This window comes from Ahaetulla prasina, chromosome 4 (assembly GCF_028640845.1).
Source record: "Ahaetulla prasina isolate Xishuangbanna chromosome 4, ASM2864084v1, whole genome shotgun sequence".
NCBI classification, from domain to species: Eukaryota; Metazoa; Chordata; class Lepidosauria; order Squamata; family Colubridae; genus Ahaetulla; species Ahaetulla prasina.
Genome location: NC_080542.1, coordinates 2,798,649 through 2,817,086, shown reverse-complemented (window position 1 = coordinate 2,817,086; position 18,438 = coordinate 2,798,649). Strand labels below are relative to the sequence as shown.

Genomic DNA, 18,438 nt, shown 5'->3' with positions numbered 1-18,438 from the left:
AAGTGCAGGTTTCGGAAGAAAGATTATTTTTTTACAGTGTAGGATAGGATGAGATTCTGTTCAGGAAGAAATCAACGAATGTTAGGAAAATCTTTACTTTCTGACCCTCTGCCCGTCTCCCCCCACAATTCTCCCCATCCCACCCCACCTAACACCCCCCCGTGAGAAAACTGAGCATTTACGTCCAGGAAACAGCCGACAAAAAAATAATAATAAAACTTTTAGAAACGCCATTAACAATTTTCAGAGAGAAACTCAAAAAGGACCGACGCGAAAAAGAGAGAGACACGTCTTTAAAAAAAAAAAAAACACCCACACAGGTACGTTTTAAAAAGATTTTTTCTTAAAAACAAACCCCCCCCCCCAAAAAGCTGAATCAATAACATCCCACCCCACCCCCAATAAAGGACCAATAAATAGAGAAATCATTATTGAACGAACGAACAAACAAACAAAAAAAGAAGACATATAAATTAAAAAGAGAGAGACAGAGAGAACATTTTTATAAACTGTAAAACAATTCTGACACGCGGAGGTAAAAAAAATTTTTAAAAAAAAAAAACACAACCAAACGCGAGAAAAAAAATTACCCCAAATCTCAGACATTCTTGGCTTTTCTGGTTGTTGTTGTTTTTTAAATCTTAAAAACAAACTAGGAGTGAGAACTGTCTAGCTTTTTCCTCTTTAAAGAAATATTCAAAAGAATTCGATTAAGGAACAAAAACACCATTAAATATAATCGCATCGGCGAAAAAGGCGAAATAATTATTACGGGGAGCGTAAAAAGGACGTCGAATTTAAGGGAAGGAAGGAAGGAAGGTTAGGAGTCAGGATTGTTGTGAAGTTACACCTAACAATCGTGAACAAAAGCTAGGGCAAGTGTTGAGAATCGACCCCACCCAACCACCCACCTCAGCCCGGCCAAATTTTTGACAAAACATTTTCTTCCCACCTACCCGTCTTTGATTTGGGGCAAAGCACCATAAAACCCTTTTAATATTTTTGCACAGGGTTGTCTTTTTCACTATCCAAAGGCGGTTTCGCCTTGCACCGACGGTCTTTTCGACTGCACTCTATATATATCTCTATTTTTTTTTTGTCTGTTTTGTGTTTTCGTCTTTAAAAGCAGTTTCTAATACAAACCTTTCGTTTTTTGTTTTTCTCCTTATATTTATATATATATAATATATAAAAGGATGTAAGAAATCAAACTGTCCATCCGAATAATTAAAAAACACACACGCCAATCGTCCCTGGCCCCCGCCCAGCCAATATATATATATATATATATATATATATATATAAATCAATGTACACACTCTTGCTCCCCCCCCCCGCCAAAAAACCAGAAGTTCACCCAAAGAGAACTGAACCCATAAAAAGTCCTGTCTTAAGAAAACCCGTATTAAATTTTTTTTTTGCTTGCTTGCGTTGGTTGGTTGGTTTTTTTTGTTGTTTTTTTCTGTTTTCCAAACTGGTTTTTTTTTTCCTCAAAATTTCCAACCAGAAAAAAAAAAATTGGTAAAATTAAACGAACGACAAAAAAAAAAAATAACGAACGAAACACCGGCAAAAGTCACCGTCTCTTCCACAAAATCCACTCGCGCGCGTGAGTGGGCCATAATGCTCGTGTGAACGGGCTGCCGTCCCAGTCTCTTCTTCCTCCGTTCCTCAGAGCCCATGATGCTCACCCCGGGAGGGGGAGGGGGGTGCACGGGGGGGGGGAGAGAATTTGGCGGAGAAGGCACGCGGAAGTTCGACCGCAAACCGGGATCTCGCACAGTTCCAGATCCCCCCCCCCCCCCACCCTCTCACTAGGAACGGAGTTCATCATTTTCATCCACATCCTTTCGGATCAAACTGATATATATATATATATATATATATATATATATATATATATATATATATTTAATTTCAGGATTTATTGATTTATCGTCTTCTATTTCTTTTCTCGTCCTCTTTTCGTTTTTGTTTTTTTTAAAAATAAAATAAAATCAGCACCACCCAGGAAACATTAATAACAGACAAAAAAATATAAGGAGGTCCGTTGTGTTTTGTTTTTCTTTTCTTTTTTTTTGAAGAAGAAGAAGAATAAATTAAAAATACAGGGTCCATCCGGGAGAGGCAGGGAAGGGGAAGGAAACGAAGCTTGTGACCGGTTCCGTGTCCTTCCGGCTCAGGACGGCTTGTGAGGAAGCAACGGAGGGGAAATCGAGGCTCGGTTTCGGGGTGGGTGGAGGCAGAGAAGAGGGCTGCAGCACCTTCTGCCCCAAACACTCACAGTGGAGTGGGAGAAACAAGCGTGGGAAAGCGAGCCCAGGCATCGGCGCCTGGGCGTGATATGGCTCATCTTGAACTCGGCGTCGGGGCCTGCCCAAAAAAACAACACACGAATTAATCAGGGAACCCCTTCCCGATCCTCAGGGTATTTTTTTTCCCTTTCTCTAATCCAGGGGTGTCAAACTGGATTTTTCGGGAGGGCCAAATTAGCCTTGTAGTTCTGCTCCGTAAGTCGGCCTGAGGGTTTGGAGGGGGAGACAGGACGGGTGCCTCCTGCAGCATCCTGTCGGCCAAAACAGGGCACGGGGAGGCCTTACGTGGTCCCCTTGTACCCCGTTTAGGTCGGCAGTGCTGCAGGAGGCTGTCCAGGCCGAAAACGGGGCGCGGGGGACCCGTGTGAGGCCCCCCCCGTACCCCATTTTGGCTGCCAGAGGCACCACGGGCCCTTTTTTCCTTCCTGCAAGTTACAGGTGGTCCTCGACTTACCCCCCCCCCCCCCGATGGAGCCCAAAATTTCCATTGCTAAGCGAGACATTTGCCCCCCTCCTCCCATGTCACGACCTTCGTTGCCGCAGTTGTGAAGCGACTCCCACGGCTGTTCGGTGAATCTGGTTCCCTGACGGACTTGGCTCGCTCGACAGTCGCCAAAGGAGATCGTGCGACTCCATTGCCGAGCGTCCAAATTTTGGTCCCATGGCCGCGGGGGGGTGCGGCAACGGTCAGAAAGGGTCCCAAGCCACTTTGTTTCAGTGCCTTTCTAAAACCCAGCTGGTTTTATTATGCCTTAGGCAGGACTTGAACTCAGGGCGTCCTGGCTTCTACAGGTAGCCCTCCACTCGCGACCCCAATTTTGCCCCAAATGTCCATTGCCAAGCGAGAAATTTGCTGAGTTTGCTTTCGTCCCATTTTACGCCCTCTCCTGCCATGTTTGCCAAGGGAATCCCTGCAGATGTTAAGTGGGTCACCCAGCTGTTAAGTGAATCTGGTTTCCCCAGGGACTTCGCTTCACAAACGGGGATTATGTGACACACACACACACACACACACCTTGGACACTTTGACCGTCATAAATATGAGTCAAGTTTCCAAGCGTCTGAATTTTGATCAACTGTGACTACGATGGTCACGGGTGTGGAAAACCAGCAGCCCTAAGCCCCTCTGGATCAGTCCCATTGTAACTGTGAACCGTCACTAAGCAAGCGGTCGTAAGTCGAGGACTGCCTGTGCGGCTAAATTGGGCCGAACAGCTCAGCCCCATCGGAAGGGAGCAAATTAATTTTAAGAAATACAAAGGGGAGGAAACCTTTCCCCGTAATACAATCCCCCCCAACATCATCCCGGCCGCGAAAGGATCCACACACAGCAGAGTTGAAGAAGCTTCTTGGATGAGAAGCGAAACCTCCTCAAAGAAAAAAAAAAAAACCCCAAAAAGTCCAGTTGCCCCTTGTGAAAAAAAACAAACAACAACCGTGACCTGGACTGGATGGCTGAGAATCTCCACAAACACACACACAAACACACACTTCAGATACTCACCAGGGTGAAGCTGTCGTAGATGGCGATCAATTCTTCGGTTTTGTACTGTTCGAGTACCACGACGCCGTGGAGGGACGAGTTCCGTTTCCGGGCACAGGCCTCGCAGTGAACTAAGTACGTATTTTTGCTGCCGTTTTCGCTGGTCACGAAAAGGACGTTGAACACCTCCACCTGCGCGAGAGACGGGGGATGTCAGTTCCCCTCCTACGAGGCAGGAGATCCCCTTCCTTGCCTAGGGAAGAAGCCAAGATCCCCCCCTCCAAAAGGAATCTCACCGGGGGGGGGGGATCTCTTAAAAATGGAACCCACAGATCGGCGGAAAAGGATCTGGGAGGCCGCTAGCTCAGCTTCGCTCGGCTGAGCCCCTGAACCATCACTGTGGGTGCTCCTCCATTGAGGGGGGGGGGCTTTTGAGAAGAGATCTGACAGCTATTTGTGTGAAACAGTACAGGGTCTCTTTACCACAGGCAGGGGGTTGGGCTAGGCGGCCTCCAAGGTCCCTTTCAGCCCTCCGCTTCTATTATAATCAGCGGAACAGCTTGCCACCAGAAGCTGTGGGTGCTTTAATACCGGAGGTTTTTTAAAAGAGCCATTTGTCTGAAATAGGATAGGGTCTCCTGCTCGAGCAGGCGGTTGGACTAGAAGACCTCTAAGGTCCCATCCAGCTCCGAGTCTATGATTCTATTACAACCAGTACAATGGCTTCCCTCCAGAAGTTGGGGGGGGGGCCTCCATCGCTGGGAGTTTTTTAAGAGGAGACCAGACAACCATTTGTCTGAAACGGCATAGGGTCTCCTGCTCGAGCAGGGGGCTGGACTAGAAGACCTCCGAGGTCCCCTTCCAACGTTCGTATTTTGTCTCAAGCCGACAAACAGCTTCTCCACCGTCTCTCCCTCCGGAAGTCCACCTCCCTGCTCCCTTGAGACCTTGTTAAAACCCTAAAGATTTATCCTGCCCCGTGAGCCCAGAGTTCGAAAAGTCCCAAGGAATCGTGCCACCAGCAACCCTCTTAAAGATACCGGAAAAGGAGGCCCCGAGACCCCCTGCCCACCACCGCATGGAGAAGGCCTTTGAAATGCCAAAGTGGCCCCTGGCACTTGGCTTCCCTTCTACTTTTCTCAGGGGGGCACGGTCTGGCTGAGGACAATGGGTGCTGTAGTCCTAGCTCCCCTTGGACCGAAGACAGAACACAGGCCTCTGTTTCACACTCCTTTATACATACAATATATAGTACAAAATACAATAATATAAATATATATATATTTAAAGTAGCGTTATTTTTCGGACGATAAGACACACTTTTTTTTTGTCTCCCAAAAGGGGGTGAAAATATCTGTGGGTCTAATAGACCAAATATTGCCGAAGCCCCCTCACCCGCCGGCCATTTTTTGGCCTCCGCATGCCCTGTTTTCAGCCCTTTTTGGGGACGTTTTTCAGCCCTCTTTCCAAATTAACAGGCTGAAAGCATCAAAAATGGGCGAAAAAAAGCCCCCAAAACAGGCTGAAAAAACCTCAAAAACGGGACCAAGAAAAGCCTTAAAAATGAGCCAAAAAAAGCCTCAAAAACAGGCCAAAAAGCTTCAAAAACAAGCCAAAAAGTCCCCAAAACAGGCCAAAAAAAAAAAAAGCCTCGAAAATGGGCCGGAAAAAAGGCTGGAAAAGAGTCCAAAAAAGGCCGAAACTGGGATGCGCGGAGGCAAAAAACTTTTCTTTCGTTGTTTCCCTCTTCTAAATTTAGGTGTGTCTTATAATCCGAAAAAACACAATATCTTTATTTTGGATCAATAACCTCTCTCCGCGGTTTCAGGGATGTGCCGAACAGGACAAGGAAGGGCCCCAAAACTTGAGACCCTCCAAAAAGGATCATCAGATAATCCAAGTTGTCCTTCCAAACTTAGCTAGGAATGGAAACCTAGTTGAACAGGGTTTCCAGATTGGGATCTGGCTGGGTGGCCAGACATCAAGAGACGTTAAGAGAACAGGTACGGCCCGGGATCTCCATCCAGGTCTCACCATCGCTGGTCCATGAAATCAACATGCCGTTTCTCTCCCGTCGGCCGAGTCCGAATCCAAGGTAACAACAATAAACCTTGATTAACCGCGGTTCCACCTCTTCCTCTACAACCTTCTCTAAGGAGAGGAAGTCAGAATTGTTCATATCCACTAGGATGTTCTTCTGAGCTATCCTTCCTTAAAATTCCCTGGCTCAGGAATTCTGGGAGTTGTCCACAAGTCATAAAGGGGCCCTCGTTCCCCATCTTGGCTTGGGAATTCTGGAAGTTTTATTTATTATTTATTTATTTAATCATATTTATATACCGCCCTATCTCCCGAAGGACTCAGGGCGGTTTACAGGCACTTAAAAACACATAAACACATAAATACAATATAAAAACAATTAAAAAACTTATTCCATAAGCCCGTTATTAAAATATAAAAATAAAACCCAATTAAAACCCATAAATTTAAAATCTAGCTCAGTCCTGCACAATTAAATAGGTATGTTTTAAGCCCGCGGCGGAAGGTCCGAAGGTCCGAAAGCTGACGAAGTCCGGGGGGTAGTTCGTTCCAAAGGGTGGGAGCCCCCACAGAGAAGGCCCTTCCCCTGGGCGTCGCCAGACGACATTGCCTCGCTGACGGCACCCTGAGGAGACCCTCTCTATGAGAGCGCACGGGTCGGTGAGAGGTATTCGGTAGCAGTAGGCGGTCCTGTAAATAACCCGGCCCAATGCCATGGAGCGCTTTAAAGGTGGTCACCAAAACCTTGAAGCGCACCCGGAAGGCCACAGGTAGCCAGTGCAGTCTGCGCAGGATGGGTGTCATGCGGGAGCCACGAGGGGCTCCATCTATCACCCGCGCAGCCGCATTCTGGACTAACTGTAGCCTCCGGATGCCCTTCAAGGGGAGCCCCATGTAGAGAGCATTGCAGTAATCCAGGCGAGACGTCACGAGTGCGTGGGTGACCGTGCATAGGGCATCCCGGTCCAGAAAGGGGCGCAACTGGCGTACCAGGCGAACCTGGTAGAACGCTCTCCTGGAGACGGCCGTCAAATGATCTTCTAGAGACAGCCGTTCATCCAGGAGGACGCCTAAGTTGCGAACCCTCTCCATCGGGGCCACTGACTCGCCACCGATGGTCAGCCACGGATTTAGCTGACTGTACCGGGATGCCGGCATCCACAGCCACTCTGTCTTGGCGGGATTGAGCTTGAGCCTGTTTGAAGACGCCCTCCACCAAAGAAGCGATCGTAATCGCCTGGAGCCAGCCTCGTGTCACCTCCCGAGTGGCCAGCACCAGCCAGGAGGGGCATGGGTCCAGTAAACACGTGGTGGCATTCAGCCTACCCAACAACCTGTCCATGTCCTCGGGAGCCACAGGGTCAAACTCATCCCAAACAATATCGCCAAGACCACCCTCGAGCATCTCACCGCAATCTTGGTCCAGACCATCCCGAAGCTGAACGATTTTATCGTATAGATAACCGTTAAACTCCTCAGCACGTCCCTGCAATGGGTCATCCCGCTCCCCCTGGTGTAGGAGGGAGCGAGTCACCCGAAACAGGGCGGCTGGGCGGTTATCTGCCGACGCAATGAGGGAGGAGACGTAGCTATGCCTCGCTTCCCTCAATGCCACTAGGTAAGTCCTAGTATAGGACTTCACTAGTGTCCGATCAGCTTCCGAACGGCTAGACCTCCAGGAACTCTCTAGGCGTCTTCTCCGGCGCTTCATCCCTCTCAGCTCCTCAGAGAACCAAGGAGCCGGTTGGGACCTGCGCCGGGTCAGAGGCCGCAAAGGCACGACACGGTCTAAGGCCCCCGCCGCGGCCCGTTCCCAGGCCGCAACAAGTTCCTCAGCCGAGCCGTGAGCCAGACCCTCAGGAAATGGCCCAAGCTCCGTCCGGAACCCATCCGGGTCCATCAGGCGCCTGGGACGGAACCAACATATCGGCTCCGTCTCCCTGCGGTGGTGAATGGCGGTCAGAAAGTCCAGGCGAAGAAGAGAGTGATCTGACCATGACAAAGGTTCAGTGACTATTTCCTTTAAGTCCAGATCTCTCAACCACTGACCAGAGAGAAAAATCAGGTCCAGAGTGCCACCCCCAATGTGAGTAGGGCCATCAACTACTTGGGTCAGGTCCAAGGCCGTCATGGAAGCCATGAACTCCCGAGCTGCCGTCGATGACGAGCCGGAAGATGGCAAGTTAAAGTCCCCCATGACTAAAAGTCTGGGGTCTCAACTGCCACCCCAGCCAGCACCTCCAGGAGCTCGGGCAGGGCGGCTGTCACGCAGCAAGGAGCCAGGTGCGTGACCAGCAAGCCCATCTGACACCTATGACCCCACCTCACAAGAGGATTCACACCCGGCAATCTGAGGTACAGTGGTCTCCTCGGCCCTAGACTCTCTTTAATAACAACCGCCACCCCCCCACCCCTACCCTGGGCCCTCGGCTGATGGAATGCACGGAAACCCGGTGGGCACATCTCGACCAGGGGCACACCCCCTTCAGTGCCCAACCAGGTCTCCGTAACGCCTATAATATCCGCGGCACCCCCCTGAATCAGATCATGTATTAGGGGGGCCTTATTGGCCACGGACCGTGCGTTGCATAACATCAGACGAAGGCCCAGGCTCTGAGGGTCTTGACCATCCAGGGAACGGGAGAAGGGAGGGGGATCGGGGCGCGCGATCGCCTGCAGACATCGAGCGCACGCCCCCCCAGAACGATACGGCCCCCCTCTTCCGCCATATCTGCCCCTCCCACTTACCGTGCAAATGGAACCACCCTCACCAAAAGGAACGCAATCCCCCCCTATAACCTATAACCTATAAGTTGAAGTCCACAAGTCATAAAAGGGCCACAGTTCCCCATGTTGGCTCGGGAATTCCGGGAGTTGAAGTCCACAAGTCCACAAGCCCACATCAGCTTCAGCAAATGCCAAAATTGGAAATTTCTTCTTTTCAAGAATAATTTTCTTTAGGTAATAGCCCGGGGCCACACTCACCCGAACTGTAACCGGGTGCACTTAAAGGCACCCAGTGCGTTACAATGGTCTGGGCCTCAGCTGTGCTAGCATCTACGGGTAGCTGTTGGTACGCTTGTGCCAAGTCTAATTTGGCTAAAACTTGTCCGTGCCCTAGTGAGTGCAATAAGTGTTGCACTACTGGAACTGGGTAGGCGCTTTTGCAATGCTTTGTTCAAGGTAGCCTTGTAATCAGCGCAAATTATGGACCCGTCTGGTTTTATAGGGTGACGATTGGCGCCTCCCATTTGGCATGGTCAACTGGCACTAGTATCCCTGGCTGACTAATTTATCTAACTCTTTGTCGATTTTAGGTTTGAGTGCAAAAGGAACCCTCCTTGCCTTTAACCTAATGGGAGCTATTTGGGGTCTAAATTGAAGGAGATAGGGGTCCCTTGTACTTGCCTAAACGGTCCTCGAATACGTCTGCGAATTCCTCCATTAGGGCGTTTTGCAGGTTGCATCCGCTCCGTGGACGCCAGTCACCCCATTCCCAACGCCCGAACCAGTCTAGCCCCAGCAAGCTTGGCAAGGTTCCTCGACTAACGTGATGGGCAGGGTCTTTTCGTATGTCCGTGCTTGACCTCGACGGTCGTTGTCCCTCGAACAGGGATGCGGTTGCCCTGGTAATCCTGCACCCGGAGCCGTTGTTTCTGTAGCTTGCGCTGCGATGTGCGGCAAGGCTTTCACAAAAGTGTCCCAGGACATGATTGTGATAGCTGATCCTGTGTCTACTTCCAGTCGGCACGGTACGCCTTCAATTGTCGGGTTTGTGAAGGTCTTTTCTTCGATGCGGGTAGCTGCGTGGTCTATGGTAACAGTCATTCGGTTTGACTTCGCTCTTTCTTTCCTGGCCAATCGCGGTCGCCTCGCCGATCTCGCGCTCTGATTGGCTGGTTTGAAATTTCGGAATGTGGGTTTGCATCTCTGACTCAGAGCCGCTCTGATTGGCCGATTTGAATTTTCGTGGAAGGTTGGGGTGCTCGGCAGACTTGAGCCAGGTGCCCTTCCTTTCACACCGCCGCAAATGGCGCCCTGAACTTACATCTTTGGCGCTGATGTCGCCCGCAACTTCCGCATTCCTCCGGTCTTCCTTGTCGATTTTCCGGTGTAGTGGACTTCTTCCTCCTCTTCGCTGGTTGACTCACGATAGGTTTCTTCGTGGTGGACTGTGCTCGGCTTTGCGCCCGCCATCGGCGTGAGTCGCTTTGTAAGGTGTCTGCTGCATGGTTGGACATCTCATGGGCTCTGGCTTCGTCCAGGCGTTTGCCAATGTCAGGTTGCTCTTGGCTAGCAACCGTCTCCTCAAACGGATGTCTCTGACCCCGTATAAGTTGTTCCAGCAGCTCTTCGTCCAGATCGCGGTACTGCAATGCTTGGAGGCTTGTCTCAGGGCTGCCATGTAGTCGCTGATAGACTCGCCTTCTTGTTGCCTCGCGCCCCAAACTCGTGCACGTCCGAACGTATTTGGACGGGCTGGTGCGTAGTGATTCTTCAGGAGGGTCTGAAGGGTCTGCCACGATACGGAGTGTAGCGGTGTTGGCTCCGCTAGGGCTTCTGACGGCGATGACTGCTGACCCACAGTGGCTTATGAAGTAAGCCCGCTTATGTTGTCGGAGACTCCTGTAGCTCGCTTGCCTCCAGGAAACTTTCAAACGGGTCATATATTCCCCATGTCTCCTGGGCAGGGTCAAACGGAGTGGTGGCGTGTAGCCGGTCATCGCTGCATTCGCCACCTTGCTGGGTTTGATTCTCGTAGTGAGTTCAGCTCTGTTCTGGTGCTCTGCCTCAAGATCCCACCTTCGTCGCCAATGTTAAGTTTGGGTATTGACGAGGCAGGAGACCAGGTTAGTGACAACAGCTCTTTAATATAGTGTGACCCAGCAAAACTCTGGAGAAAAACCTCTCCTTATATACACTTCAGCCTGAGGCTGCATCCAATCAGAAACGAGATATTTCCCGCCTAAAACTCCCGCCAAAACTTACAGTAATACATTACAGGCCCCAAAACTTGAGACCCTCCAAAAAGGATCATCAGATAATCCAAGTTGTCCTTCCAAACTTAGCTAGGAATGGAAACCTAGTTGAACAGGGTTTCCAGATTGGGATCTACATCAAGAGACGTTAAGAGAACAGGGATCTCCATCCAGGTCTCACCATCGCTGGTCCATGAAATCAACATTTTCTCCCGTGAGTCCGAATCCAAGGTAACAACAATAAACCTTGATTAACCGCGGTTCCACCTCTTCCTCTACAACCTTCTCTAAGGAGAGGAAGTCAGAATTGTTCATATCCACTAGGATGTTCTTCTGAGCTATCCTTCCTTAAAATTCCCTGGCTCAGGAATTCTGGGAGTTGTCCACAAGTCATAAAGGGGCCCTCGTTCCCCATCTTGGCTTGGGAATTCTGGAAGTTTTATTTATTATTTATTTATTTAATCATATTTATATACCGCCCTATCTCCCGAAGGACTCAGGGCGGTTTACAGGCACTTAAAAACACATAAACACATAAATACAATATAAAAACAATTAAAAAACTTATTCCATAGGAGTTGTGGGAGGGGATTAAAAATCCCTTACTGGAGATGGGACAGGAGGTATACAGGTAATTTATAAGACACAGAGACCTCCCCAAGCCCACCCCTGCGGCCGGAACCCTTTTCTGGCGGGGGGCAGGGAGGAAATGAGATGACGACGATGGGGACAATGGACCAATGGATCCATCTCAGAGGCCACATAGGAGAGGGTCCAGGAAAACATGTCCCCACATCCTACCAACCAAGCGTTGAAGGACCGGCTGGAACTAGGATCTCTTAAGGTGGGATCCGGGAGGATCAGATAAGGGGTTGTTAAAGGGAGGAGGAAGGAGACCAAGGCTCATCCTTGGATCCAACCGGATTGCAGATGGAGAACATTTCCCCACATCCTACCAACCAACTGTTGAAGGACCTGCTGGAACTAGGATCTCTTAAGGTGGGATCCGGGAAGATCAGATAAGGGGTTGTTAAAGGGAGGAGGAGGGTCATCCTTGGACCCAACTGGATTGCAGATGATCTAGTCCCAGAAGAGACACCAGTTAAAGCCCAGCCCACCCCTGACCCAGCATCAGCTGCAGAAAGGAAGCAATTGCGAAGAGAGGAAGAGAAGACGAAGAAGGAGACGGAACCCCACAGCCAACAGTCTTCCCCACTGACTCAAATGAGAGACGGCGGGAAGCTTACCCTGCGCCGCATCAAACCTGCCGCCGCTATGGGCGGCAGACACACCCACGGACCACCCATGAGGCGGGCTCTTACGTCACATTCGTTGCAGTAGTAGGCCGCTCGCCCTTCACCCTTCCTTGGTACGCGATTTTCTTGCCAGATCGGATCAAACTTTCCGCTGGACCTGACAGTGCTTGATGGACTGCATCAAGCAGTACCTAAAGAGAGGAGAAAAGGTGAGCCCAGGGACACACACACGTGACACACACACAGACACCGCCAGGATGCTCCTGGGCGTCTTACTTACCCTCTTTGTTGGAAGGCACGACCGCACTGATAACAGGTATTTTAGAGCCGCCTCGCATTTACAATCATCGCAGTACAGGGTGTTCTCGACTTGCAACAGTTCGCTTAGCGACCGCTCAAACTTACTGGGGGAAAAGGATTTACGACCGTTTTCATTCTTAACAACTTTGTGTTACCACCTTAACAACTGCAGCGGTTCGCTTAACGAACGTGGCAAGGAAGGTCGCGAATTCGCTCAACTGCTTCGCTTGGCGACAGAAATTTCGGGCTCCATCGTGGTCGTGGCACGAGGATGTCCCGTATTAGGGTGGGAAAGGGAGCTTGGCTCATGTGGGACCCCGGAAGAGTAAAAAAAAACCAACTCACTTGATCATCTTGTACAAGTCCGAGTCACTGATCTTGACCGTCCGCGACGCTCCAGGAGACGTGGATCATGGGCACGATCGACTTGACGCTCTTCACCTGCTCCATTCATAGCGTTAGCGCCAGCTGGTACTGGTAAGCTGGGGAACAAATTCAGGTTCGCCAGTTCCTTAATCCACAGCAAAATTCGAGACCTCTGGAATTTGGGGCCAGGTCAACGCCTGGATGCAAGCGGACGGTGAAAGTCCACCCTGCATTTTGTCCATCCCAAGAGGAAAGGGGTCTGTTGTGGCCTGTCGGCCCCACCGCAGCCGAATCGGGAGGAGGAGGAGGAGGAGGCGTGGAGTCGGGTCAGCGGAGCCTGGGCTGTCCGTAGACACACTTTTTTTGTCTCCCAAAAGGGGTGAAAATATCTGTGGGTCTAATAGACCAAATATTGCAAGCCCCTCACCCGCCGGCCATTTTTGGCCTCCAGATGCTGTTTTCAGCCCTCTTTCCAAATTAACAGGCTGAAAAAACCTCAAAAACGGGACCAAGAAAAGCCTTAAAAATGAGCCAAAAAAAGCCTCAAAAACAGGCCAAAAGCTTCAAAAACAAGCCAAAAAGCCCCCAAAAAAGGCAAAAAAAAAAGCCTTGAAAATGGGCTGGAAAAAGGCTGGAAAAGAGTCCAAAAAAGGCCGAAACTGGGATGCGCGGAGGCCAAAAACTTTTCTTTCGTTGTTTCCCTCTTCTAAATTTAGGTGTGTGTCAGGCTACCTCCGACTATAATTAGGAAAGAATTCACCTTGACTTCATTTGGAATAAAGAAAAGTACTTTTACTATTTACAGTCTTGATAGCAGCCAAGCTAAGTTGGATCTGAGACAAAATATGGCTAACATATCATATCCCCCCAATTGTCCCTCCTCCTCCAGGAGGTCAGGCTGGTCTGGTCCAATGCCAGCTCCTTCTCGGCCCCTCGTGGTAATCTTCTTCCACAGGTCTCTAGATGTCAGTCATCTTAGGAATGCAGTGTCTGTTAGAAAAGCCCGCGCTGATAACACTCAGTCGTTAATCACCCCTCCCCCACTGTTATGTCAGCCGACACTCTTAATAGGCTCCTTTCCCTTACCCTGTACGGTGGTATGATACATCTCATTTCCTTAATAGTTTTATAATACAGAAATAAACATTTCACATTCTATCTACTGATATAATCATTCAAAAGTATACGAAGATTGGAGTGGAGGCTGACAGTGTGTCTTATAATCCGAAAAAACACAATATCTTTATTTTGGATCAATAACCTCTCTCCGCGGTTTCAGGGATGTGCCGAACAGGACAAGGAAGGGCCCCAAAACTTGAGACCCTCCAAAAAGGATCATCAGATAATCCAAGTTGTCCTTCCAAACTTAGCTAGGAATGGAAACCTAGTTGAACAGGGTTTCCAGATTGGGATCTGGCTGGGTGGCCAGACATCAAGAGACGTTAAGAGAACAGGTACGGCCCGGGATCTCCATCCAGGTCTCACCATCGCTGGTCCATGAAATCAACGTGCCGTTTCTCTCCCGTGGGCCGAGTCCGAATCCAAGGTAACAACAATAAACCTTGATTAACCGCGGTTCCACCTCTTCCTCTACAACCTTCTCCAAGGAGAGGAAGTCAGAATTGTTCATATCCGCTAGGACGTTCTTCTGAGCTATCCTTCCTTAAAATTCCCTGGCTCAGGAATTCTGGGAGTTGAGGTCCATGCATCTTAAAAACACATAAATACAATATAAAACAATTAAAAACTTATTCTATAAGCCCGTTATTAAAATATAAAATAAAACCCAATTAAAACCCATAAATTTAAAATCTAGCTCAGTCCTGCACAATTAAATAGGTATGTTTTAAGCCCGCGGAAGGTCCAAGGTCCAAAGCTGACGAAGTCCGGGGTAGTTCGCTCCAGAGGGTGGGAGCCCCACAGAGAAGGCCCTTCCTGGGCGCCGCCAGACGACATTGCCTCGCTGACGGCACCCTGAGGAGACCCTCTATGAGAGCGCACGGTCGGTGAGAGGTATTCGTAGCAGTAGGCGGTCCTGTAAATAACCCGCCCAATGCCATGGAGCGCTTTAAAGGTGGTCACCAAAACCTTGAAGCGCACCCGAAGGCCACAGGTAGCCAGTGCAGTCTGCGAGGATGGTGTTGCGCGGAGCCACGAGGGGCTCCATCTATCACCCGCAGCCGCATTCTGACTAACTGTAGCCTCCGGATGCCCTTCAAGGGAGCCCCATGTAGAGAGCATTGCAGTAATCCAGGCGAGACGTCACGAGTGCGTGAGTGACCGTGCATAGGGCATCCCGGTCCAGAAAGGGCGCAACTGGCGCACCAGGCGAACCTGGTAGAACGCTTCCTGGAGACGGCCACAAATGATCTTCTAGAGACAGCCGCTCATCCAGGAGGACGCCTGTTGCGAACCCTCTCCATCGGGCCACTGACTCGCCACCGATGGTCAGCCACGGATTTAGCTGACTGTACCGGGATGCCGCATCCACAGCCACTCTGTCTTGGCGGGATTGAGCTTGAGCCTGTTTCTCCCATCCAGACCCGCACGGCCTCCAGACACCGGGACAGCACTTGATAGTTGGGGTGGTCCGGTGTGAAAAGCACAGCTGGGTGTCATCCGCATACAGCTGGTACTTCACACGAAACCACTGATGATCTCACCCAGCGGCTTCATGTAGATGTTAAACAGTAGGCGAGAGATCGACCCCGCGGCACCCCACAAGTGAGGCGCCCGGGCCGACCTCTGCCCCTGTCAACACCGATCACCGGTCGGAGATAGAGGAGAACCACCGATAAACGGTGCCTCCCACTCCCAATCCCTCCAACCGCGCAGCAGGATACCATGGTCGATGGTATCGAAAGCCGCTGAGAGGTCTAATAGGACCAGGGCAGAGGAACAACCCCATCCCTGGCCCTCCAGAGATCATCCACCAACGCGACCAAAGCCGCCTCCGTGCTGTAACCGGGCCGGAAACCGGACTGAACGGGTCTAGATAGACAGTTTCATCCAGGTGTAAGGGAAACTGATATGCCACCATATTTCTCTACAACCTTCGCCGCGAAGGTTGGAGACCGGACGATAATTACCTAAAACAGCCGGGTCCAGGGAAGGCTTCTTAAGGAGGGGCCTCACCACCGCCTCTTTCAAGGCGGCCGGGAAGACGCCCTCCACCAAAGAACCGATCGGAATCGCCTGAGCCAGCCTCGTGTCACCTCCCGAGTGGCCAGCACCAGCCAGGAGGGGCACGGGTCCAGTAAACACGTGGTGGCATTCAGCCTACCCAACAACCTGTCCATGTCCTCGGGAGCCACAGGGTCAAACTCATCCCAAACAATATCGCCAAGACCACCCTCGAGCATCTCACCCGCATCACCGCAATCTTGGTCCAGACCATCCCGAAGCTGAACGATTTTATCGTATAGATAACCGTTAAACTCCTCAGCACGTCCCTGCAACGGGTCATCCCGCTCCCCCTGGTGTAGGAGGGAGCGAGTCACCCGAAACAGGGCGGCTGGGCGGTTATCTGCCGATGCAATGAGGGAGGAGGCGAGCTACGCCGCTTCCTCAATGCCACTAGGTAAGTCCTAGTATAGGACTTCACTAGTGTCCGATCAGCTTCCGAACGGCCAGACCTCCAGGAACTCTCTAGGCGCCTTCTCCGCGCTTCATCCTCTCAGCTCCTCGGAGAACCAAGGAGCCGGTTGGGACCCGCGCCGGGTCAGAGGTCGCAAAGGCACGACACGGTCTAAGGCCCCGCCGCGCCCGCTCCCAGGCCGCAACAAGTTCCTCAGCCGAGCCGTGAGCCAGACCTCAGGAAATGGCCCAAGCTCCGTCCGGAACCCATCCGGGTCCATCAGGCGCCTGGGACGGAACCAACGTATCGGCTCCGTCTCCCTGCGGTGGTGAATGGCGGTCAGAAAGTCCAGGCGAAGAAGAGAGTGATCTGACCATGACAAAGGTTCAGTGACTATTTCCTTTAAGTCCAGATCTCTCAACCACTGACCAGAGAGAAAAATCAGGTCCAGAGTGCCACCCCCAATGTGAGTAGGGCCATCAACTACTTGGGTCAGGTCCAAGGCCGTCATGGAAGCCATGAACTCCCGAGCTGCCGTCGATGACGAGCCGGAAGATGGCAAGTTAAAGTCCCCCATGACTAAAAGTCTGGGGGTCTCAACTGCCACCCCAGCCAGCACCTCCAGGAGCTCGGGCAGGGCGGCTGTCACGCAGCAAGGAGCCAGGTACGTGACCAGCAAGCCCATCTGACACCTATGACCCCACCTCACAAAGAGGGATTCACACCCGCAATCTGAGGTACAGTGGTCTCCTCGGCTCTAGACTCTCTTTAATAACAACCGCCACCCCCACCCCTACCCTGGGCCTCGGCTGATGGAATGCACGGAAACCCGTGGGCACATCTCGACCAGGGCACACCCCTTCAGTGCCCAACCAGGTCTCCGTAACGCCTATAATATCCGCTGCACCCCTGAATCAGATCATGTATTAGGGGGGCCTTATTGGCCACGGACCGTGCCTTGCCTAACATCAGACGAAGGCCCAGGCTCTGCGGGTCTTGCCCATCCAGGGAACGGGTGAAGGGAGGATCGCGCGATCGCCTGCAGACATCGAGCGCGCGCCCCCCCAGAACGATACGGTCCCCCCCTTCCGCCATATCTGCCCCTCCCACTTACCGTGCAAATGGAACCACCCTCACCAAAAGGAACGCAATCCCCCCCTATAACCTATAACCTATAAGTTGAAGTCCACAAGTCATAAAAGGGCCACAGTTCCCCATGTTGGCTCGGGAATTCCGGGAGTTGAAGTCCACAAGTCCACAAGCCCACATCAGCTTCAGCAAATGCCAAAATTGGAAATTTCTTCTTTTCAAGAATAATTTTCTCTTTAGGTAAGAGCGAGCGGAACGAGACGGGGTCCCAAGAATCTCAGCGACCTCAGGTGCAGAACCCACGTATTGCCCACATCCAGCAGAGATTCTGTGATTTTTCTTTCCAAGAGACATCCGAGCAACCGGCAGGGAAGCTCCCGTATCGTTGCTTGAGTCATTCCCGGTCAACCTGAGATCTCCTTCAGTTGTCACCTTCATGCATGGGGCTTCCTCAATTCTGTACCTTCTAAGGCGGTTGCTCTGTTGCTCTCTGATTTTCAAGGCTCTTCAACTGAAGTTGCTGGCCGGGTTCCTCATACTCACTGAGTTGTGTTGAGGTGGCCTCCACACACACATACATACATCAAAGACTTTCTAATCCTTCTTCCCCGCCGAGGAAACTTCTCGTCTCTCCAGGAATCCTTCCAGTTGACCCAACTTCCTTTCCTGGTCACCACAATTCTCAGCAACGTTTTTTTCTTCTTCTCGGTTCCACGTTCTTCCTTCACCTTCCTTCCTTCCTTCCTTCTTTCTTCCTTGTCTTCTCCTCTTACACAACCACGCGCGTCATACTTACTGTTTTTCACCTCTTCACCTCATTACGGTTCCACGTCTCCACAGTCAGGAGTTGTGGGGAGGGGGATTAAAAAATCCCTTACTGGAGATGGGACAGGAGGTATACAGGTAATTTATAAGACACAGAGACCTCCCCAAGCCCACCCCTGCGGCCGGAACCCTTTTCTGGCGGGGGGCAGGGAGGAAATGAGATGACGACGATGGGGACAATGGACCAATGGATCCATCTCAGAGGCCA

General features: G+C 51.0%; 1 protein-coding gene across 1 annotated transcript in view; it reads right to left on the bottom strand.

Annotated features, from left to right (window-relative positions):
* Positions 1-377: 377 nt before the first annotated feature.
* KDM6B (lysine demethylase 6B) overlaps positions 378-18,438 on the bottom strand; it is a 122,756-nt gene continuing 104,695 nt past the window's right edge. The window contains 2 exon segments of the mRNA XM_058180389.1: positions 378-2,373; positions 3,820-3,990. Coding sequence (XP_058036372.1) covers positions 2,350-2,373; positions 3,820-3,990 — 195 coding nt within the window. The 3' untranslated portion in view covers positions 378-2,349.